The sequence below is a fragment of the Mobula hypostoma genome, chromosome 12, assembly GCF_963921235.1.
Source record: "Mobula hypostoma chromosome 12, sMobHyp1.1, whole genome shotgun sequence".
Lineage (NCBI taxonomy): Eukaryota > Metazoa > Chordata > Chondrichthyes > Myliobatiformes > Myliobatidae > Mobula > Mobula hypostoma.
Window position 1 is genome coordinate 44,493,459 of NC_086108.1, and position 23,882 is coordinate 44,517,340.

At 40.8% G+C, this 23,882-nt stretch overlaps 1 protein-coding gene across 4 annotated transcripts in view; it reads left to right on the top strand.

Moving 5' to 3' along the window:
* Nucleotides 1-23,882, top strand: part of ssbp3a (single stranded DNA binding protein 3a) — a 183,546-nt gene that overhangs the window by 128,434 nt on the left and 31,230 nt on the right. For 2 of the 4 annotated variants that reach the window (XM_063063945.1, XM_063063946.1), the window contains exons 5-9: nt 1,773-1,862; nt 15,985-16,065; nt 18,589-18,648; nt 23,073-23,139; nt 23,223-23,296. In XM_063063945.1, coding sequence (XP_062920015.1) covers nt 1,773-1,862; nt 15,985-16,065; nt 18,589-18,648; nt 23,073-23,139; nt 23,223-23,296 — 372 coding nt within the window. The remainder of the gene's footprint in view (nt 1-1,772; nt 1,863-15,984; nt 16,066-18,588; nt 18,649-23,072; nt 23,140-23,222; nt 23,297-23,882) is intronic. The other 2 variants (XM_063063947.1, XM_063063949.1) reach the window with 1 other exon arrangement.

Consider the following 23,882-nt stretch of genomic DNA (forward strand, 5'->3'; position numbering starts at 1 on the left):
AAAGTGGTTACAAATCAAATCCATTATTAACTAATGCACGAGTTAATGTTATGGATGTAAATCGCTAGAATTCTACAGGTAATTGATCTGAACAGAGCAGAATCAGAGTATGCAATGTATTTACAGCAGCCTATTTTTATAAAAAAATCAGCACTACTGACCAGTTTTACGGCTTCATTTAATAAAAAATCAATTGAGGGACAAATCTGTCTCCCAATTGTAAGATAACACTGTGTGCAAGTATATTTTGTTTTTAGTTGGAGCAGTTAGCTTTCCCTTTTCAGCATGAAATATTAAGGTATTGTATGTCAGTAACTCAGTTAGAAACAATTTCAAAATATTTCAATACTGCTTCCCCTCTGCCATCAGATTCCTGAATGGCCCATGAGCACTACCACATCATATACATGAGAAATTCTGGAAATCCCGAGCCACACACAAAATGCTGGAGGAACTCAGCAGGCCAGGGAGCGTCTATGGAAAAGAGTACAGTCGATGTTTTGGGCCGAGACCCTTCTTCGGGACTGGAAAGGACGGGGGGTGGGGGAGACACCAGAATAAAAAGGTGGGGAGAGGGGACGGAGAATAGCCAAAAAGTGATAGGTGGAACCAGGGGGGTGGGCAATGTTAAGAAGTGCTGGAGGGGGAAAAAAAATCTGAGGACAATGGACCATGGGAGAGAGAGAAAGAGGAGGGGGCCCAGGGAGAAGTGATAGGCAGGTGAGGAGAGGTAAAAGGCCAGAGTGGGGGATAGAGGAAGACTTGTTACTCTTATATTTTGCAATTTATACCTTTTACGCCCTTGCACTGTAGTGTTGCCATGAAACACCTAATTTCATATCATATGTCAATGATAATGATTCTGGTCATGAAACACATGATGCTACATCTCATTTTTACTTCTGTTGGAGTGTGGCAGGGAAATCCATTCAAGAATGGCAAAACTTTCTTGCTCTCTACAAACAATACACTTCTTCCCCCTCCCCTCTCCCCCCCCCCTCCAACCTTGGCCTCTGTCCTTGCCAACCCAGAAAAGAATACTGGTTTGTGTACAAGGTTGAGGGTGATGGCAAATCTCGTTTGTGCGTAAGCCATGTAATAAAGTGTTGTACAAGTTTTACACTGGTCAGATGTTCTGCTCAGAATCAGTGATTTGTTAGGGTGAATGGGGAAAAAGGAAGATGAAAAGTAATGACGTGAGCTTTTGCAAATATTTTTTTCTCATTGTGTGTACAGAACAACGTTGACTGTTGGAGTTGCAATTGCACAAAACATTGAATCTCTGGACAGCTGTTTTAGTAGCTGTCAGGTTATGAGACTTACGATGCTGAGATGTCTCTAAGCAGCCTAATTTGACAGGAATAAATCTGTCACAGTCCAAATTTGCTGGGTATGTGGTTAAAAGCAGGACCATTAGATTTGGTTAGAATTCAAGAGGGAAGAAATTGGGAAGTGTAAGTTTCAAACGTGCCAAGGGTTTTGGGAAAAAGATCTCTCGTTTAACAGCATCTGGGTGTGTGAGGAAAGCATCCAGTTTTTTTTATAGGTGAAAGGACTGTGACACAGTGTGCAATGGATCAGTGGATGTTGAGTTTCCAGAACAATGTGAAAAGGAACTGTGGTAATTAGGCACAGATTGCTCTTTGTAAATGAATCTCTTGCTCTGGTAGTGAGTGAACTGTTCCCACCGAGTTTAACCTTTTGCCACAAGGGGTTCAGGGAAGTATGTCATTGTGACAGAGGTTTGAATCTGAATGTTTTATTTCTTGCAGAGTGCGGCGGCAGCTCCAAGTCCAGTGCTTGGAAACATTCCTCCCAGTGATGGGATACCAGGAGGCCCCATTCCTCCAGGCTTTTTTCAGGTAAAAAGGTTTTATGATCTTAAATGTTTTGACCAATTTATTCCTGATTTTACAAACACTGTATTTGTAAAGTTTTTTTCCTCTCTCTAGAACAGTGATAATTTGTTAATATTGGTGCTTTGACGGGTTATTTAGGTGGAGAAAGTTATAGATGATGCAGAACACTTTATCTTCCATCAGTTGATCTGATTTCTACCAGTATGATGCCTGAGTTGACCTTCACAAGCAAGTGAACTATGCATCATTGCATTTCATTGGCCGAGAGTTGAGATTCAAATGAGTAGCTAAAAATGGCAGGCAGATTCAAAAACAGGCTTTGTTATTGGTTGAGTTGCCTCAGTATCCAAATTACAGTCTATTTGAAGGTTAAACTGTAGCTTTTTTTTAACCATGTTATCACTGATGGTTGTGATTCCTTCTGTATTTGTGGATCTGAACTATTTGGCTTGTTGAAGGTGCAGGTGAGTTTGATGTTCAACTGAAGCGGATGGTGCTTTGATTCCTGTCAACAGATTCCACTTTGGAATCTCGTGTCAGAGAAGTTGTGGTTGAAGATGAGTGAGGGTCTGGGGATCATTTTAGTCATTGGTGTTCTCTTTATTGATTGTGAGAAACTAAGCTCTGGTACCACTTGACGATTTCAAAATGTCCCTGCGCCCTTTACAGGCAGTGAAGTATTGCAAAGATGAATTGCCTTGACACATACAATGGTATTTATATAACATCTTTAACAAAGAAAAATCATCAGTCAGAATCATAAGCAATAAAAAAAAAAGGTGCTTCCACTCGCTGACTCTGCACCAACTGTCAAATATCCATTTGTACGAATCCCTTTTTCTCCTCGCATTCCTATCACCTACACACTGTGGCCAGTCATGAACCCAAGTCTTTGGGATGTGGGAGGAAACTAGAGTGTCCTGAGGAAAATGTGGAGACCCCATATACACATGCACGTGGTCCTTAGCTCAGATTGGTGGAACTGAGGCAGCAGTTCCATTAGCTGCACCTCGGTGATGGCCCAAAGTATTTGAACATTTTTCTGGTGTACTATTAAACAAAAGTTGACCCAGAGCCTCATGAAATTAGGGCAGGTGGCCAGAACAGCTAGATTTGAAAGCACATCTCAAGAGTTAGAAGGAATTGCGGAACTTGAGCCCTTGTCTGCTGAAGGTATAGACTCCAGTGATTGAGCAGTAAAAACAAAACCAGAGCAGGAGTTGCCAACCAAGGGTTGGTCCATGGACTCCTTGCTGAATGGTATTGGTGTGTGGTACAAAAATGCTGGGAACTCCTGAGTTGGAGGAACACAAATGATATAGAGTTGTATTGATGAGTAAGGCTGCTGAGCAATTGGAAAATCAGGGTGATAATTTCAAAATGAAGTTTGAATAGGTCAGTCAACACTGTTGTAGTGATCAGAACTTGGCAAGAGTTGAGATAAAGGCTGCAAATTTTTAGGTGTCTTCCACTTTGTTGTGAATGGACTGGCTAGTAGGGTACCAATGGCCTGGATGAGGGTTGTAGTGGCTAGCCAAGTTGAGAAAAGGATGGATATCAGGAAATAGATGATTGTAGCAATGGCATAGTCTGAAGTTCATTTTTGGATGAACCAGAATACAAAGACTGCAAACGATCTTATTCCATGTGTCAGTTGCCTGGGAAATGGATGGAGCTGGTGGTGAAGGGATGTTTCTGACTGGGACATGAAGATAAATGACTTCAAGCTTTCCAACGTCATGGTGTCAGTCCTGAATAGAATGGTTTTAATCCACATCACAAAAGGAGATGTTATGATACTCTTGAATCCAGATCAATATTTTCTACATTTATTTTACAACTACAAATTGAGTGGTTTTTTAAAAAAAACTTTGATTGCTTCCTTCAAGAATAATTTTGTTCATTGAATGTAGAACTCATAGTTGCATAGGCACTGGGATATAGAGTATTTTGATGGATTTAGTATTTTTCCTCATCTAAACTTGGTTTGGGGTTATACAAAATTCTGTTTCCTAACATACTGTACATTGTGTAACAAGATTAAGAGCTGGCCTCTGGCCCTGAACTCTGCTCTTCAAGTTTAGATAGATTATTGTCCCAGGATGCAGTGAAACTACTTGATCATCAGCTACTCACCACTGATTTTTTCACCATCAATTGCTCTCCTGCCTTCTCCCCACATCTACTGATTCCTTTATCAGATTCTAATTTGTCAGTTCCTCAATTCAGAAATTCACAACTTTGTTTCAAGTCTCCTGTTGGCTTTGCCCTTCCTTATTTTCAAGCTTTACAACCCGCAAGTCACTATTCTGGCTTGTGGGCATCTCTGATTCCTTGGTCTACCTTTGGAGGCTGCTTTATAATCTCTAAACTCTGTGATTTGCTCCCTTAATCCCTCTGCACCTTTTAAAATGCTAATGTAAATTTTGGTAATTTGTCCTAGTTTCTCCATACTGACTTGATCATAATTTTCTCCTGTAAAATGCCTTCTGGCATTTTGCATTGTTTTAAATGCAAACTGCTATTGTGTGGCCTTGCAATATTACCACCTGGTTTCATTTTTGAAAGTCATTGTGGCTGAAGTTTGGTCAAGTAGCTGAATTAAAGAAAAACAAAAGAAACTGCAGATGCTGGAAATCTAAAATAAGAACAGAAAATGTTGGAAATACTGAACAGACCAAGCAGCATCTGTTGAAAGAGAAACCAGTTTACTTTTAAAGTTCAACCCTGAAATGTTAACTCTGTTTATTTTCCTACAGATGCAGGCTAATCTTGAGTATTGCCAGCTTTTTATTTGATTATAATTGACTTAATAGATGAGTCTTGGGGACTGACGTGCTTGAGATAGGGTAATTCCAGAAAGGATCCTTTTGCTGTTGCTTATTTGCAGCAGTTGATGTTCCTGAGTTCTGAATTGGAGTAGGGAGGAGAAAAATCAGATAAATATTGTGGTATGTCTTTGAGAGCCATTGGAAATTGGCACATTTTGATGGTAGATTGTGAGATTGGGCAGAGGCCCTGGGCATTTTGCAGTTGTACTGCCGTACCACTGGCCAACTTTTGAGGCACTCTGTGAAAGTTCCTTTTCTGGTAGGCTTATTACAGACTGTAAGTGCCCTATCAACAAAATTCTTCTGTGCAGCAGCATCCCTAGAATCATGGAACCATTTGCTGGCCTTAAAGAGTCGATCAGCCCCACACGGATTTCATGAGAGTAGTGCATTCCTCTTTGAAAGTTGCAATTAAACTTGCGTCACCAACGTGTTAAACAGTCCAAGTCAGCTTTCATTTTTTTTTATAAAAAGGAGCAATCATTCCCAAGGATTTTTCTAATTATCTTAAGTCAGTGACCTTTGATTTTTGTTTTGCTTGCAGTTCGAAATGTCTGTTTCCTGTACCAGTGTTTTGAATTTTGAAAACCAGTTTAATCTTTGCTTTAATGAGAACGCAGTTTTTTGGGCCTTATTTTGGTCAATTTTTTTTTGTATTTACTTTCTCAAGACATTGTTCATGAATGAAGTAAGGAGGGAAAAATGAACTGATTTGTATTCTTAATTGTACCACCCTATTTAGATAACATTTGTTAAAAAATCGGTTTCTTTTAACTTTAAAATATTAATTGGGTAATCTTTTGAACAGCTTTTAGCTGTATTCTTTTTATCATGGCCCAATGATGGTCAAAGTAATGTTGCTTGTTGTGATGAGCATCGTGAATGAATCTCAGGAGAGGATTTTATAACAAACATGCTGTCAACTCACCAGAGAGCAAGTTTAATAGGGCCACATAATGGAAAAGGGAAAATGACATTCATCACAAAGCCAGCAGGCAGATGTGTTAATTATGCAAGCATAGGAAATATGTAAATTGCTATTAATCTCACTCGGGGTCAAAAATTCCACTAGTCCCAGACTGGGACCATCGGAAATTATTCTTCAAAGTCTGAGCTAATGGATTTGAAACCAGAGACAACATAATGCATCCTGCAGTGTTCATGTGAGATTTAAAACTTTGTACTATATCATGGATGGCATTATTGCTGTTCAAGGGTGTTTGCTCTTCAAAACTCGATAAAGCATTTTGAGAATCCAAAAAAAACCCCAATAAATATGAAAATAAATTCTATATTTTGCATTGTATAAACTGGCCCAGATCCCTTGTTTAGGATTGCTACAGCAAATGGCATGGCAACAGTTTAGTAAATTTAAACAGAATAATTTTTGGAAGGTATTAAATATTTAATAGTCTCAAAAATTGCAGCCAGATGCAAATTAGCAAATGTGAACTGGGTTGGTTTATTTTTGAATTTATGCTTCAGCATTAAATAAAACTTCAGCGCAGTCTTGAATGATGTAGGGGAGTCTCATGCAATCTCTACCTTTAACCACTTAAGTGTGCCTGCATCTTGCAGTGAAGGAAAATACCTGCCTTCCTAAGCAACACAAACAAAATGCTGGATGAACTCAGCAGGTCAGGCTAAATCTATGGAAATGAGTAAACAGTCAATGTTTCGGGCCGAAACCCTTCTTCAAGACTGGAAGGGAAAGGGGAAGGCACCAGAATAAAAAGATGGGGAAGGGGAAAGAGGACCAGCTAGAAAGTGATAGGTGAAGCCAGTTGGGTAGGAGAGGAAGGAATCTGATAGGAGAGGAGAGTGGACCAAAGGAGAAAGGGAAGGGGGGGCTGGGGGAAGTGGTAGGCAGGTGAGAAGAGGTAAGAGGCCAGAGTAGGGAATGGAAGAAGAGGGGAGGGGGAGGATTTCTTTATTGGAAGGAGAAACTGCATTCCTACTCAGACTTGGGATGCCTTTCTGAAAATTGTTCCCAGGGACAATACGAGGCAAAAGGAGGGATCATAGATGGCTTTAAGAGAATTCTTTTTTTTTTGTGAATGCAGTCTCAATGAGTTACTGCATGGTAAACAAAAAGTGTACAACAAAGAATGCAATTTTAGGTTCTCTCCTTGGAAAGTGCTGATCTCATACCAGTGTACAGCTTTGGCACTGGTAGCATTTTGGTAAGTCGCATATGAGTCTAGATCAGGGGTTCCCAACCTTTGTTTATACCATGGGCAAGGGGTTCATGGACCCCAGATTGGGATTCCCTGCTCCAGGTGATAAGTGTTGGCAAGATATTCAGTAGTAAAGTACAATGATCATGTCCAGACTACACACGCCTTTACTCTTCCTGTCCATTCTTCCCATTAGGTTTACAATACAATAATGTACACAATTCCCATCATTGTAATGGGCACAGTGTAAATCATGGCATTGTATTTGCATTCTACTGCTGTACCGCTACTGGGTCTTGTTGAAGCATGAATAATTTACAAAGGTGGTTCCCAGTACTAATCCACATACAACATTTTAAATGAAAATTCTTTTTAAAATGAGGATATCCTGATCTATATTAGTGCCATCATGTATTAACACTTACTCAGCTTGAGAGCTTTCCTATATAGAAACATGAAAAATTGACCTAGTACAGGTTCTCATTGCAGCAGTGGTTCTTGAGTGGTTGTCTTGTAAATTTAACCTTCATCTCCAGTCCAATTGGCACACCTATATCACACAACCTTAGTGTATAGTCAAACCAAAGATATTTCAAATATGATAGAAGCAACAACGCAATTGATGTTCCATTCATTCTGACTTGCTCTATGCACTGAATAGTGAAGGATTGATCTTCATTGAGTTATAACATCTCTGATAACAGACATACAATCAGAGCTGTTCCATTTATGGAGTGAGTAGATCCTTGGTTCTTAATTCTTGTTCCCCTGATTTGGCATCACCCATATTCCTTGTGGTATTGGCTGCTCAGTGTCACTTCACTTGCAAGGGCATTCTTCATCTAAGTCCAGGTGATGAGAATTACTTGGTTGTTCAGCCAGTTGGAGGTATTTTGTCCTTTGGAGGTGCAGTTTGTTTTACATGAACATCACTTCAAAGATTCAATTTAATGTCAGAAATGTATACAATATACATCCTGAAATGCTTTTCCTTCGCAAAACATCCATGAAAACAGAGAAGTGCTCCAAAGAATGAACGAAAGTTAGAAGTGAGAACCCCGGTCCCCTTCCCCCTCCGCTCCCCCCCCCGCACGTAAGTGGCAGCAAGGCAATGATATCCCCTCCCCCCAGCAAAAAAGAAGCGCGGCCGTTACCAAGCACAAGTGTGAGCTAAGCGATAGCAAAGACCTAGACCTTGCAGTTACCCCAAAGACTATCGCATTTCATCCGGCATTCAGCAGCCCACAGGTTCTCTCTCTCCCCAGTAAGGGAGAGGGAGGTGTCCCCCATTTTCACTGTGAGCGGGATACATAACAACAGTCCGCTGGTTTACAATGTTAAAAAGTCCATTTCGTTGCTTTTTTCGAGCTCTGTGCCCAAAGATCGCAAAGATCTTGGGTCTTTGGGCCCACAGCGATAAATTTTCCGGTCTCCCCAACGACATGCGAGTCTCCTACCGCGACACTCAATCCGCCCGTCTCTAGAGCCCTGAAATCGTAGGCTTCTGAATTCGAGCTGGACTCTCAGGTTGAACCCTTGGTGTGCCGAACATCGGCCAATCCTGAAACCCCGAGAACGGGTCCCATTCCTGCAAAGAACCGAAGTCTGCGTGTAACTTCAGGTCAGGGACTTCAAAAGAACCCTGAAAGGGAAAAATAAAGATATTAAAGATGGAAATAGAGCTGTTTCCGAAGATGCAAAGCAAAGAAGTCGCCGTTTAGCGCCATCTTAACTCCGCCTCCAATCTTCTGTAGGTAACTTCCTATATGTAACCTGTTGTTTTGCATCATTTCTTGCACGGATTAATTTGGATTTCAATTTGTAGCACATGGTGGAAAGACATCCATCTCTATGCACTCTTTATTTGCCTTGAAACGTCAATATCTTTTCACAAGAAGGATCTCATTTAAAAACCCCGAAGAAAGCTTCCGGCTCAGGTGATATTTGAGAAGGTGTTTAACTCATTGCATAGCTTTGTGTATACACACTACAAACACACACTGAACGCTGTACACGACAGTGTCATCCTCTGACCTGAGCAACATTGATCACCAAGACTTAGAAATGAAGTCAGAATGTAGCGCATTGACTGTGTCATTGCGATGCTTAAATGAATCAGCAGCAGAGCCAATGCAGCAAGAATAGGAGCGAGCGGCTTATGCTAAACAAGAAGTTGAGATGCAAACAGAGAAAGCTTGCGTAGATGTAGAGAGAATGAGTGTAGAGGCTATGTTAAATGTACTTGGGGAAGAAGACGAGGCTGAGGCTGCCTCAGCAGAGGCCAAGGTGTATGATGCAGCAGCTGATTTAGATAATGGTGAGTCTGCAACTAGAATCAGTAATAGTTTGCCATCACAAGAACCAATGCATCCAAAGAATATGTCCAAATGTATCTTGGCTGTGAAAAAGAAATTGGTCCAGCTGCCCACACCATACGGCCAATATGCCTTTCGCATATTCCAGGTATTGACTATCAAGGTCTACAGCAGTAAAGATCCACAAATACCCCCTTCTGCAGTTTCATCACAGCAAAAACCTCTGTCAAGAGTTGCAACTGATACCGATTTCAACTGCACAGACATGGACAGACTGAGCTTCCATCTATCCCAGGACATACATTTGGCAAACCAGTCTCCACAATGCTTTCAATCAGGAGCCTTAGGTGCATTAAATTTCGCTTGGTATCTGTAACCTAGTCACAGCAGGACTAAAGTGTTTGGCAACTGGTCGACCCGTTATCTATCCTGGAAATCAAGCTTCTGCAATGCCATGGGGAAGAGCTAGACCTTCTCTAAGTGGCTTGATGTTACTGCAACATGCAAGAAAGGTTAGAGTGGTGCACATTAATAATCCAGCTATGGCTTTACAAATGCTGTTGGAGAGGTGGACAAATTCTGTGACTCTCTAGAGGCAATCGAAGGATATCTCTTCAGCAGACTCTTAATTTTCCAAACCTCTCACACAAAGAATAGCAGAAGCTACTGGAGTTTGCAGATATGTTGTCAGAACAAAACAAGGGTTACCTACGAGGACTGAGTTACTTGGACATGGCAAGAGGAATAAACCCTACAGTGCAGAGACTACCAAGCAAGAACAGTGGATAACTAAACAAAGCATCATGCCCACTAGGGTCTCGGCCTGAAACGTCAACTGCACCTCTTCCTAGAGATGCTGCCTGGCCTGCTGCGTTCACCAGCAACTTTTATGTGTGTTGCCTGAATTTCCAGCATCTGCAGAATTCCTGTTGTTTGCGTTTTTATCATGCCCACTATCTGTCATTTTTCATTCTTTGTGGATTCCGTCTGCTGCCACACAGAAATGCGAAATGATCCTAGTTTTATGTTCTCAGCTTCAGGTAACACATCTTTCAAAGAGGTTTTCGGTTCGGTAAAAGCATGAGAAACGAGAACACTTACAACGGTCAACAAAACTTAAGTTGAAAACTCTGTTATGAACCTCAGTAGACAATGCCCTGACCATCAGAAACCTACCCCCTTTAAGAAATGCAGAGAGTTCAGCAAGAAACCGCTTGCAGACTGGAGACACTTTCTGAAGGCGTACTCAATATGTTTCAAATGTTGTGCCTCAACAGAGAACTAAGGAGTACCTGCAGCAGAGCACAGAGGGGAGCCAACTGAGCCAATGGATTTATTGTGAAGTCAATAGGAGGAGAGGTCTACTTACTCTTGCCAACCCTCATTGAGTGCGGCCATGTCCCCAACAACAGGGATGACATTCCAATTCCTGAAGCTGCACACGAGGACGTAGCTGACTAGATCCCTCACTGATTCTTCTGCTGAGGTTCTCCTGTTGCTTGGCAGAGACACCATCTGTGCACGTAAGGTACACGATCAGCGCAGTGGTCTGCTCAGCTCACCTTATGCCCAATGACTGGACCTGGGTTGGATCACAGTGGGTGAAGTCTACCGTGATGGTGTTCATCAGCCCACTGTCAGCACATTTAAGACTAATATCCCGGAGAATGTGCACCTAAGTCATTTCAGACTCTGAGAGTAGAATCTATATGAAAGAGAAGATTGTAGGCGAGCAAACCAAGCATCCTGACATACTTCTGCTCAATCAGATTTAGGCAAGCTGGTTTTCTGTCACTCAGATGATTATAAGCTGGCATCTTCCATCGAAGATGAAGTCTTCCTTTCAACTATGAAGAGTTCAGCAAAGATGAGTCGAACAGTTGGGTATCTTCCCTTCCTTGCTGCTCTCCAAGACAACTCCTACCAGACAACAGAGAGCAGGCTCTCAGTTGACTCATGTCCCTCAGTCACATTGAGAAGGAAACCGGAAATGAAAGATCATTACGCAGAGTTCACGGAGAGACCTCAGGGACAATAATGCTGAGTAAACACCTCCGCCAGATCCCAAAAAAGAAAACTGGTATTTGCCCAACTTTCATGTTTACCACCCCCAGAAACCTGCATAAATACGAATTGTTTGATTCAAGTGCACAGTTCAAAGATGTATCACTGAGCAATGTGTTCTTGCAGGGTCCAGACCTCCATAACTGTCTGCTTGGGGTTGTCATGTGCCTCAGAGCTGAGTCTGTCCCAGTGATGGTAGACTTAGAACAAATGTTCCACTGCTTCCTCATGAGAGAGGATCATCAAGTCTACCTCAGATTCTTGTGGTTTCGGGGCCACCAACTGGACATCGAGATTCTGGAGTACAGTAAGAAAGTTCATGTATTTGATAACTGTCCCTTCCTTGCCAGCTCTGGTAATCAGCTATCAAGGGAGAGAAGGAATTCTAGGCTGAAACACAAAGGTATCTGAAGGCAACAGACATTGCTGGACGTAGTGAAGTTGGATTCATCCTGGGCAAGGCAAAGTGTGGCCCAATTGTCATTCTGAGTAAGCACCATGTCTAATGTCTGCTCATTAGACATTGCCACCATGAACAACATTTTCCAAGTGAGAACGGTTCAAGACTGTTTTCAAGGCTAGTTTCTGAGACTATCCTTCTGTTACCAAAGACTTAATGAGTCGACATTTGTCTTTTAGTTTCAGTAATTAATTTGACATCCTATGGATGCCGGGGGAAGTGTTCTGGACTTTAGAGGCGCAGTTCGTTTCCTATGCAGTTTGTTTTGCATGAACATCACTTCCTGCATGTGAGCATTTTTTTTATATCATTTCCTGCACGGGTTAATTTAGATTTCAGCTTGAAGCACACGGTGGAAAGACATCCATCTTCATGCACTCTTTATGTACCTTTGAAACAGCAATATCCTTTCACGAGTAAGAAAGGTCCCATTAAAAACCCTAAAGAAAGCTTCTGGCTCAGGTGATTTTTGACTCACTGCATAGCTTTGTATACACTTAATGCACTGCAAGGGCAGTAGAAGGGGCATTGCAGGCAATTTAGTTCACCACTAATATGTTTGCCATATAGGTACAAACACGTTCCAACAGTTCAGCTCTGTGTTTTAGTGATCAGAACCGAAAATCCAAACTGACTTCCTCCTTCCCTGAACTCTGCACTCTCCAACCCTATACCATTCAGGCAAAGTAAACATTAATTCCAGATAAGTTTTCGCTTTCTCTATTTCAAATGATCTTGCTCCTTGTTTTTATTTTACAAACTTGAAAGGTAGGTGCAATTTTTCTCACTTCTTCTCTGACAGATGGTTCTTTATGAATTAACGAATGGCCTAATGTTCAAGGTATAGTTTTTCCAGTAATTCATGGCTGATCTGTTTGTGTTCTACCTTAAATTGGAAACTTTTAGGCTACGACCATCAGGTTTTCTTTTCTACAGAAACTAGCCATGTAGAGTTTGAACCACCACTGTTGAAATGGAAAGTTGCTCATAAATCAATGTCCACTGCTGTGTTTGCTACGCATCAGCAGTTAGCCTGCAGCGTGAGGAATAACAAAGCAGCCCGTCTTGTGTGCCACCACTGCCCCCTAATGTTTTGTGATATTGTACAGAAGTGAACAACTTTGTACTGGATTTTGCACCAACATGAGTTCAGGTGGAAATTTTGAACAACTTTTGCAGGAAATGTTGGATAGACAGTTGTATACACGTCACATTGAAGAAATAGTCAGTACAGCTAACTTGACTGTTTGGTTATCAACTTCAAAAGATTTACTATTCCACTGCCCCGCACACACTTGCAATTTCTACTAATTGTGTAAGTGTGTGTTTGTATGTATATATTTGTATTTGTATGTACATTTTTGTTTGCAGTCACAGCAAAAGTAAAATAGTATCAGACCACACTAGATTAGGATATTCTGGATGTTGGTATTGATACAGTGGTCCTCATGTTGTAACTGGTTGAGCAGAATTTTGGCAGATGTTTATGCGACAATTGTAGTTCAAAATTAAAAAGAAAACTTCCAAACGTAATCTTGCACTGCTTCATTTCTATCTGAATGCTTTAAATCCCTTCAATTTTTTTAAAGTAGCAGTTTACCTTGAAAGGTTAAGAGGTAACCCAATTTAAAAATGTGTCTAAAAGAAGATCAGGCTGTTTTTGATGTCACCAGCATAATACTTTTCTACACTTTGAGGCATCTTTTCCTAACAGTAGACACACTTTTTTTAGTCATCTTTTTCATAAAGGAGCAGAAATGTTAAAATTGGATTAGTATCTCAAATGCTAAGTGTACATTGTGTTGTCTGTTGGGTATTCTGTAGAGGGCAATGTCTGCATTGTACTTGGTAATTTGCTTGCAGGGCTGTATGTAATGTGCTATATGTTGGATTCAGTGTGTATTGTGTTGTAGTTTGAAATTAGATTAACTGATTTTAAGAGATTGCGATCACACTATATCCCCATTCTTGACTAACTCTAAATATAGATCGAACTGTGCAGCCACTTTCTCTTTCCTCCCCAACTTTCTGCACACTCTTCATCCTCCCAGCCCTCTTCAACTGCCGCCAATCACCAGCTCATTTTCCAAACTTTGAGGTTTAATTGAACGTATAAAAATCATTGTTATGATTTTAAAGCAACAGATTGTGCTCATTTTATGTTCTCAGAACATTCCGATAATGTAAAAATCAAATTGGATTCCTTCTTGAAATCTGCTTGTCTCACGTGCATCCTGTTTCTTCATTGCTGTCAGAATATTGAGGTGTAGTGTGCCGTCTTTTCCATACACCCTCCCGAGGGAGGCTGGGAGGAAGTGGACAGCCAGGGTTTTAAAACACTTTTGTTATGCAGACAGCCAGGCCCTACGACCCCTACAGACAGAGCTGGCATGAGAATGCGATGTTTGCTGAAGTGTTTACATTGATGCTGCGTCTGCCGCCACATTATCCAGAAAGTATCTGCCAGAAACATTAACGCAAGAAGTTGCAATTGCTGCAAGGGTTTGATTCATATCTGAAAAAAATTTACTGCCAGTTGGGAGGTTTTGTGAAGTTTTGGATTTCCTGGGCGTTCCTTTTTATGTCTAAAGTTTTTTTTATTGCTTGAGGCAGTAGTATTTTGGTTGCTCTCACAAAAAAAAATATTTATTTGACCTTCTGTTCAGTTAACCCTTAAGTGAGATTTTAAACTGGGAGAATGTCTTTTGGTTAAGGGAGAAATATACATTCTAAGAGTTTTGTAGAATGTTAAGTGATGTAAATTCCACAAAATCAGGAGCAAAAAAAAAGAATTCCTAGTTGAATACTCATTCCATGAGACCAGATTTAATGGAATGAGTAATTCTAACCAGTAAGATGAGAGTTTTAAAATATTTTGTCTTCCTAATTCTGTTAACTCCCACTCTATGGAAAGGCCATTCTCAGCTTTCAGGTAATTTTTTCAGGCTCTCTTCCATTGATGAGGCTCCTTCATATAAAAAGGACTCCCCAAGTGGCTCAGTGAATAAATGCACTGTCTCTTGTGTTGCTGAGGCAAATAGATCAAAAAAGTAGCAGATTCTGTCCCAACTCTGCTGGCTTGTCTGAAGCTGAATGGGGATGAGGATGGGGGGGCGGGTGCAGGTGGGGTGGGGGTATGGAATTAGGCTTCGGCACAAGACCATCTGGGAAGATTGAACAAGCTAGAGCTGAGTTTTGATTCTTTGGGTTGAATACAATGTATGGCTTATGAGGCATCATATTGAAACTTGATGGAATTGTATCCCAGGAGAAGTTTATACCTTCAGGAGGGGAGGAGGAAATTGCCTCCTTTGGGTAGTTACTTTTCAGTATTCCTGACTGATGCAGTTTAAAGGAGTGCAGTTTTTAATTTGATTGTCATGGGTAATGGAAACCTGTAGCTGTGATTACTCTTCCCTTGGCTTCTGAGTTCCACTTTTAACCAGCATTTAAATCTGAAATTTTATACCTAATTTGAAATTGTTAAAAGTGACGTAGTGTTTAATTTTTGTTGTTGTTGCAGAGCTGGAGGAAACTGATTGGTTAATGGACAAGTTGGGGGAGGAGTTTCTGCATGTAAGGCCCTCCTCCTAGTCCCCCTCCCCTCCCCCCTCCATGTCTTGAATTTTGTTTGTCCCCTTTGCAATGTTTAATGCAAAACTTGAATCCCAGAATTCAATAACGCGTAGAATTGGTGATGATTACAGGGACTTACAGAAAAGCTTCTTGTAAATCTAGAAATGGAACTGGTTGGCTCAGTATCAACCTAATTGGTTCAAAAGCTTTATTTACTGTGTTTTGCCATGAATCTTTTAACGAAATGATGAGATGTAAATTCTGTAGTGTGTTCCGTTCTCACCAACACAAAAGAACTACAGGTGCAAATGCATTCCGGCTTCATTAACTTCCACTCCCTTTTAATTTGCGTAATTTCATTTCTCTCTTGCTCATCGCTGTTAATTAGGGCACCCTCTAATCAGTACTATTTATCACAGTGGTACTCATGTTTGGTAAAGCTGCTTTGCAGAATTGCTAAATGACTAATTAATGTCTGTTAATTAAGAAAATTGCTCGTGGTAACAAACTACATTGTCGCTGGCAGCAGCCTAGAGACTAACACTTGTTGAAAGCACAAACATGGCGGGTCTGCAACAGCTGTTATGCTCTTTTTTTAATATTAAAAAAATCTTTTAAAATGGCTCTACAATTCTCCGAGCCTCCTGCAACTTGATGCACTGACGCTGTAACCCCCCTCCTTTGCTCTCTAACCTCTCGCAGGGACCCCCAGGTTCTCAACCCTCGCCACATACACAGCCGCCTCCTCACAATCCTAACAACATGATGGGACCCCACAATCAGGTAATGAGCTGATGCAGTTGCTTGGGTTCTTCACTTCAAAGGGAGCAAGAATTTCTACATTTGACTAATGATTTGCCTTTGCTTGCTGTTCTTTTATGTACAAAATTCCTGATCGGGTTGTCCCCAGAAGTGAAGCTTCCGTTTAGGGCTCTTCTAAATTTGTTCAATTTGGTTCAGGCTTCTGCTGGCCCACAGTACACAAATGCATATTGAAATCATTTTTTTGTTCCCTTCTCTTCATGCCCTTCAGGCCTCTCCCCAAATTAGATCGTGGTATGCCTACCCTTGAGGGATGTGGCCAGACTTCAGAGGTGACCCTTGTCAATGAATGCAAGGTGACTCTTTGCACTCGGAGGCCATCACAGCCCAGTCCTGTCCTGCCATCCACACAGACACGTGCACATTTTCCCCACAAGAATCAGTGGATAATGAATGGAAGTAGGAACTCTGGTTGGTTATAGTTTTCTTGCCCCATTTCTTTAGATCACCCACCTGTCCTAAACTACCATCTGTCCCTCGGCATTCACCTTTTGGGTCCAGAGGCATGAGGTTAATAGCGTATTGAGCTTTGCCAAATTTTCTCAAATCAGGGCATCGAACTGGAGCTGAACCTTGGTCTCCTTTGTTCACCTGGTTCGATTCCAACCCGTATAGTGCATGTATCAGGTGGGGTGAGACCCTCGTCTTAAACTTCATGTCTTAAATTCATTTGGCATACTGGCATTTTTGAAACGTGTGCAATTTCAGATGGCAGGACTAATTAGTTTTTTATTTGGAAACTTTGTAGGGTGGTGCGGTGGCTTGATTTTCAAAAGTATATACATGATCCTTTGGGATTAAGAAGGTTCACTCATGGGATAACCAGATTAGCTATTACATATTTCCTTCCATGATTGTAAATACTTCTAAATGTACTTGGCTATGTGTGCAGTTCACTGCCCTGATACTGGGTCTGTGAGCATTTTCATTTCTTTGAGTCCATGGTTTAAAACTGAATGTGTTGATGTTTATTGATGAGTTATGTTACTGGTGATTTTTTTGTATTTACATGTCCGTGTGTCTCTGTATTAAATGTGCAGTATTTTGTTGCATGATTGTTTACCATGTTATCTGCGGCGTTGAGGAATCCCCTCAAGATGTTGCTGAGTCACTGATTCCTTGGCTATCGTGAGCTCACCGTCTACAAATGTGTTCATTTTACTGTGTTTAGACACAAGGCAGTTGAGAAAACATTTCCAAACAAATGATACTCCCGGCAACTTTTTATTGTACATTACTCCACAGTTTGTTTAATTAAGGCTCCTATTTAATGTCTTATATTGAAAATCTAAAATAACTTGGCTTTATATATTAATTCACTCCCCCCTCCAGCTGAATATCCGTTGCATTCCTCTCTCAATCCACATTTTATTTGGCTGGTGCTGCTCCACAAAAACCGTATAATGATACCCAGGCAGAAGGATTTTCTTTAGATTCTTCTTCCCTTCCAGTACAATGGTGTTTTTTAAAAAGAATAGCAAATACTCCTGTAAATCTTAGTCTTGCAGAAGTTTTACCTGTTATGTGGATGCCTCAAATGTTTCAGTGGGAGCTTGGAATTTTCTGTAATTATTTTCAAAAACTTCCAAATTTCCAGCATCCAGTTTTTGCATAAATTTGCCATGGCTTTGTTTGTTGGGAGGAAATAGTTTTGCTTATGTAAAGTGTAAGACTGCTTATGTCCATTTCAGTTTGTTCACAAAGTGAAACAAATTCTTTGTAACTGAATAAAAATTGAGTTGCATTTGATCTGTTTTTCTTTGCAATCGTTAGAGTCTGTTATCCTTTAAAGTTTAGCTGTAAAAGAGCAGCACCACTGTGAGGAGAAACATTGGCTGTGAACATATTCCTTAGCACCGAATCAGTGCACGACCCTATAATATTTCACACTCCACGGTAAAGTGGAATATATTGCTTAATTATTCCAGACAGATTGTTATGTTGTGAAGGAAATTGATACAGCTTTAAAGCTATAAAGGTTCTTCTCTGAAGGGTCAGAGAAGTTGAGTTGTAATATGCAGTATTCAGTTTCTATTAAACTTTCTTTTGTGTAGTGTTGTTCATTGGAATATTTGGAAAAAAATTGTTTTTAAAAGCATAGTATGATGTTTGAAAAGTGAATTACAATTTCCTTTGTCACCTCCGAGTCCTCATTTTTATCCAGATGCAGTAATCAAGAAATGGCTATGACAAGTGATTTATTGCCACAAGTGAAATCACTCAGAAACCACTGTTTTCAATTCCACCTGAACCTTGCATGGATTGTAAATTGTACTGAGCTCACTGAGAGTGCAGGAATTCATAGGGTTGGTTAATTTACTGTTTCACACGTCACCAAATCACTTGCTTTGGCTATGGTAACTTTTCAAATTGTTGCATGAATCTGCAGTTTTTTTTCCACTTGTATAAAAATGTTTTAATTGAGTGAGATTAAGACTGTTATTTTAGCAGATTGTAGACTTAACCAATTCTATGTGATTGCAGCCTTTTATGTCACCGCGATACGCAGGAGGTCCAAGGCCCCCCATCAGAATGGGAAGCCAGGTACTGTACCCACTGTGCTTCTATCACAAGGCCACAGTAAGTGGCCCCATCCTGTACCAGTTTGGCTGGGGTGATTTTAATATCCTTGGTAGTATAGGAACAGATTATACTATTCAGCCTGTAGAGCCGACGTTGGCATTCGGTGAGGTGGTGGCTGATCGCAACTGCAACCCTCTCCTTGGTTTCTGCTTTATAGCCTTGACTGGCTAAACTTTCATCTTTTGCAGATTCAAAATTATTAATTGAGGTAGCATTTTGTTTTTGTGTGAGACCTTTCTATGTTTCTGTCACGCTATGCTGCAGTTTCTTGCATGAAGGAGTATCTCCTCAATGACTTAACACCATGTTTTAAATTCTGTCCCTTGTCCTCTAGTTTCCCCACTAGTGGGATAAGTTCCTGTGTACCCATCCTGCCAATGTAAAGGCATTCAGTCAGATCATCCCTTAACCTATCATCCGGGGAAGTCTAGCTTAATTTAAATAATCTCTCTTCCAAATCTAAATAATCTTTAGTTCCCTGATAACATTCCTTTATGTCTGTACTGTCTTTCTAATGTGAGCTATCCAAGACTTTGATTTGCTGTAGCAAGAATTTTTCCCCCCTTTGTATTCTGGTCTTCCAAAGGCCAACTTTCCTTTGGCTATTTCCATTCTTCTGGTGCCTGATCTCTACAGTTAAGTGCACTTGTATATATGGATCTTTGGAGTCACCACTGGTTCTAGCATATCAAAATTTAAATGTATATATTTAATTTTTCTGTTCTAATGGTTTACCACATCCACTGCTGATCCATCTTGTGAGTGATATTGTACTGTTGTTGAGTTTTGTTTTCCTGTACAAATAAGCTCAGTTGGTTCGAATGTCAGATCAATGATGACGTGGAGCCTGTCTTTGCTTACGCTCTTGCATGAGGTTGGCACAAGTGTTAATAGTTTTACTGAGAAAACTTGCTTACAGAATACATGTACACATGTGGCATCTGATTTCAGCAGCACCCTGACATTTGGGAAAACCTGGTTTTGGAGATGGCTCTTTTTCAGCCCTTGCGAAGTGTATCTATTTTGTTGGGACATGAGATAACCATTAGAATATATTTAATTCAACAATTTGTCTTGGAAACCATCGAAATGATCATGGTCCTTGGAATGAAATACGTTGTGTTTTGTTTCTACCAGTTTTCGGAGTGTCTGCATTCTTCATTTATCTGTTTCCAGTTCCCAGAGCACCTTTCTTCATCGCCGCCTCACCCAAACCCAATTCACCTTCTCAACTGCATTAACTATCATTTATGTTAGATTTATGTAGCTAGTACTGAAACCCCATCAGATTTCTGCATCGTCCAGTGATTTTTGGATGTGAGTAATGATTAGGAGTGGGAAATCTCACTCACTGCTTTCACTCTGCCTTGCTCACCTACCTTCATAGTCTGTGGCACATTGAGAACAACTTAGGATATGTAGCTCCACCAGCTCAACAGTCACCATCAGTACGTTGACATGCCAGGCTGTTACTACTTCATTTCCCATTTCCTCCTCCTGATCTCCCCCTTCTCCCCTCGCACCACAGGACAAGTTAGGAATGAATGTTTCCCTATAACTAAAAGGTCTGATTTTGCATAACCCAAACCAAAAATTAATCCTGACAAATTAATTTTAGATTAGTTGTTCAGCTGAACCATTGCTGGATTACCTCCTTGAAGACGACTTTAAAAGCATAAAGATGTCACTTTTCTCTTCATGCAGAGGCCTTCTAAATATGACCGTGCAGCTTTTCCAAAACATGAGCCTGGTCTTTGCAATACATTCCTGTTCCCCACGCCCAGTGGCATGATAATAAACTACTTCCATTTGACCCTGAACTTGTATGTTCTTTCTTCTGAGTGTCAGCTGCAGCTTCCTGTGCAGAGACGCGGCATTCTTTCTGGGAAAGATTAAATAACTTGTGCTATTAAGAACCCACCCTTCCTTCCTAAAATGTTTCCGATACCATAAGAATTTCTCCTCCTGAATAATATAGAAAGACTACCAAGAAACAGAAGGGTTTTTTTTTCGGTCCATTCAGATTACAGCAGCAGCCCTAGCTCATTAGCATTAATGTCCTCAGTGTTTTTTCTGAGAACCGTTCTGGACTGCAATATCTTGTAGTACTGTGGACTGGTGGAATACAATATCGAAATACTGTGTTTCTTTTCAAGATGGCTCAAATTAATTATTGCAGTTAGAGTGAAATGGACAGCCATAAAGACAGATGAGTTGTTGTTCCAGTTTAGTTTAGGTAAACCTTTCTCCTTGTAAAGGAGCTGGAAAAATCTATGCAACTTTTAAAATTTTTTGCTGGAGTGCAAGGAAAAGGTTTTAATATTCAATCTGCCCTACCATCCACAGCTAGTCAAGTGGTGATTGGCTGAGCAACAATTTTACATATGCCATTAGTGAAGATGAAGTGAGCCTTCAGTCACCCCAAGCTGCTGAACTTGGGGTGCAGTCTTTGTATTCTGCTGAATCCATTGTATAACACACAAGTACTGGACGGACCCTAACGTTTGCGTGTTCTGGGTCTTCTGCATAGGAATGTTGAGCCAATTGGCTGGATCATGTTCAGTAATTAGTAATAGTATTTCTTCCCCCACCCTCCCCCCAAATGTAGGGCTTCCTAGTTTGAGCAGTGTAGCAGTTTTCTAAGTGTTATTGGTAAAGTACGCCGAGCCAGAATTATTGAGTTCGTGATTCTATTGCAACACTTTAATTGCTGTCACAGTAATTGTCTAATCACATTTTCTAACCTGTGGTCTAACATTTTCATTAGACTATGATTGATAGGAATCAGTTATTGGAAATTTTTAAACATTGTGTGGCATAGAAATAGGCCCTTCAGCCCACTGTGTCTATACTAGCCTCCTTGCCCAACTATACTAATCCTGTTTGTACTAATTCCATATCTCCCCCCCCCCCCCCCGTTCATTCATGTACCTTCAAGGTGCCTCTTAAATATTGTCGCTGTTCTGCCACCTCTGGCAGCTCAGTCCAGATATCGACTACCCGCTGTAGGGAAAATACTCCTCAGATCCCCTTTAAACTTCTCTCACCTTAAACCAATACCCTCTAGTTTTAAACACCTCTGCAGTGGGAAACAGACACTGGCTATCTACACTTACCATAATTTAACATACCTCTGCTGTGTTGCCTCCTTCAGTCAAGGGAAAGAAATAACCAACCCATCTGCACTCCCCTGATATCTTGAGCTTTCCAATCCAAGCAATGTTCTCTTCAATCTTCCTTGCATCCTCTCTAACTTAATCATGTCCTGACTATGTGGCAACCAGGGCTACACACAATTCCCCATACGACCTAACCAGTGTTGTATACAGATAGAACATGGCGTCCCAACTCTTACACTCAGTGCTGTGGTCAGTGAAAACAACCAGCGAAACATGTACTTGGATCCTATCTCTCTGTTTGCCAACATTTCATTGTCTGTGTCCTGCCCGGTTTAACTTTCCAAAATGCATCAGTTTGCATTAATTGTCTGAGTTAAATTACATCTGCCATTCCCTTGCCCATTTCCCCATCTGGTCCAAATTCTGCTACAACTTCAGACAACTTTCTTCATTGTCCACTACAGCAGCAATTTTGGTGCAACCTGCAAATTTACTAATTATGCTACCCACATTCTCTTCCAACTACATTGCAAACAGCAGGGGATTGCTGATCACAGGCCTCCAGTCTGATAAACAGCCCTCCACAATGAGCTTCTAACTGCTACCGTCATTGACTAGCTCACCCGAGGTCTTGTCTGTTCTAACCTTTTGGATTAGCCTGCTGTGCTGGACTTTGTCAAAAGCCTTGCCACAGTTCATGGTAATAAAACATATAAGGTGTAGTATTACTTAGTAGAAGATTTAAATAGATGGTCTTTAAAAGATATGTCTGCTTGTCTTTTTTAAATTTCTTAAAGCAATTTTTTTTAAAAAAACGTTCATTTTCATTAGGCATGTTCCCCTTTAAGTCAATCTGTGACAATATATTAACACTTGTACACAAGTCAACCACTTGGATCCATGACATTGAAGGGGTTCAGGAGGGGCAAAAGTTCATGCCTAAGCAGAGAAGAGGGAAAAAATGAAAGAGCACAGAAGTGTTTTATCACTTCAGTATACTGTATTTTACTTCATAAACCTTTGTCATTACAATTTCTTCATAATGCTTCAAATGTGCAAATTCCAGTGCAATTTTTGGAAAGCTGCTGATTACGGGAAATGTGCAATTATTCATCCTTTGCAGCTACCCTTCACTGTAGCCCCATATGTACTCTCTTGTCTCTCCTTCATTAATCAACTGGCACATGGATATCCATTAGTTGTGTGTGGAGCAGAGGTCAATTCTGTGAAAGTGGATGCGGTTTAGTAATCCTGCATTTGTTTTAGCCCCCAGGTGGTGTTCCCGGTGCACAGCCGTTGCTACCAAACACATTGGATCCCACACGGCAGCAAGGTGAGATGTATTCCCAACTCCAGATAGGAATCAAAAGAATTCTGTGGTGTACACTGCATAAAGTTTCCTCTCCCTTGTTATAGGACACCCTGGTATGGGTGGGCCAATGCAGAGAATGAATCCTCCTCCGCGAGGAATGGGCCCAATGGGACAGCAGGTAAGCAGAACAGAAACTGCATTCTTTCAGTTTCTACCCTTGAACATGGGAATCGTGTTTTAGCAGAATCTGTAATTTTCATTGTCCACCAGTTGTTAGCAAGCCCTGGCATGTCTGATTGGCTTCCTTATGAAGAGATTTGTACTTTATTCATTCAAGTATTCGCCTTCTGGTTTCCTCCCACAGTCCAAAGACATACTGGGTAGGTTAATTGGTCATTCTAAATTGTCCCGCGGTTAGGTTAGGGTTAAACCGGTTGTCAGGTGTGGCTGGGTGGTGCTGTTCGAAGGACCCGTTCTGTGCTGTATCTCAAAATAAATAAATTTAGGTTGTGCAGATCAATTGAAAATGAGCCCTTGTTTTTAATTAAGTGGAGGTAGTATTTGGAATTCTCCAATGGCTACTGAGTAAGTGTATCAAATGTGCCATAAGTTATCCTTTCTGAATTTGGATACACAGTACCTCTGATCTAGAAAGAGAAGAAACATCTGCCGGAGGAAAAGTTCCTCCCAGGCCTGGTTTGTTGGTTGTTTAAACTGGTAAATGAGAAGGTTGTGGTTTCAAACACAATCCTAAATGTTTAAGC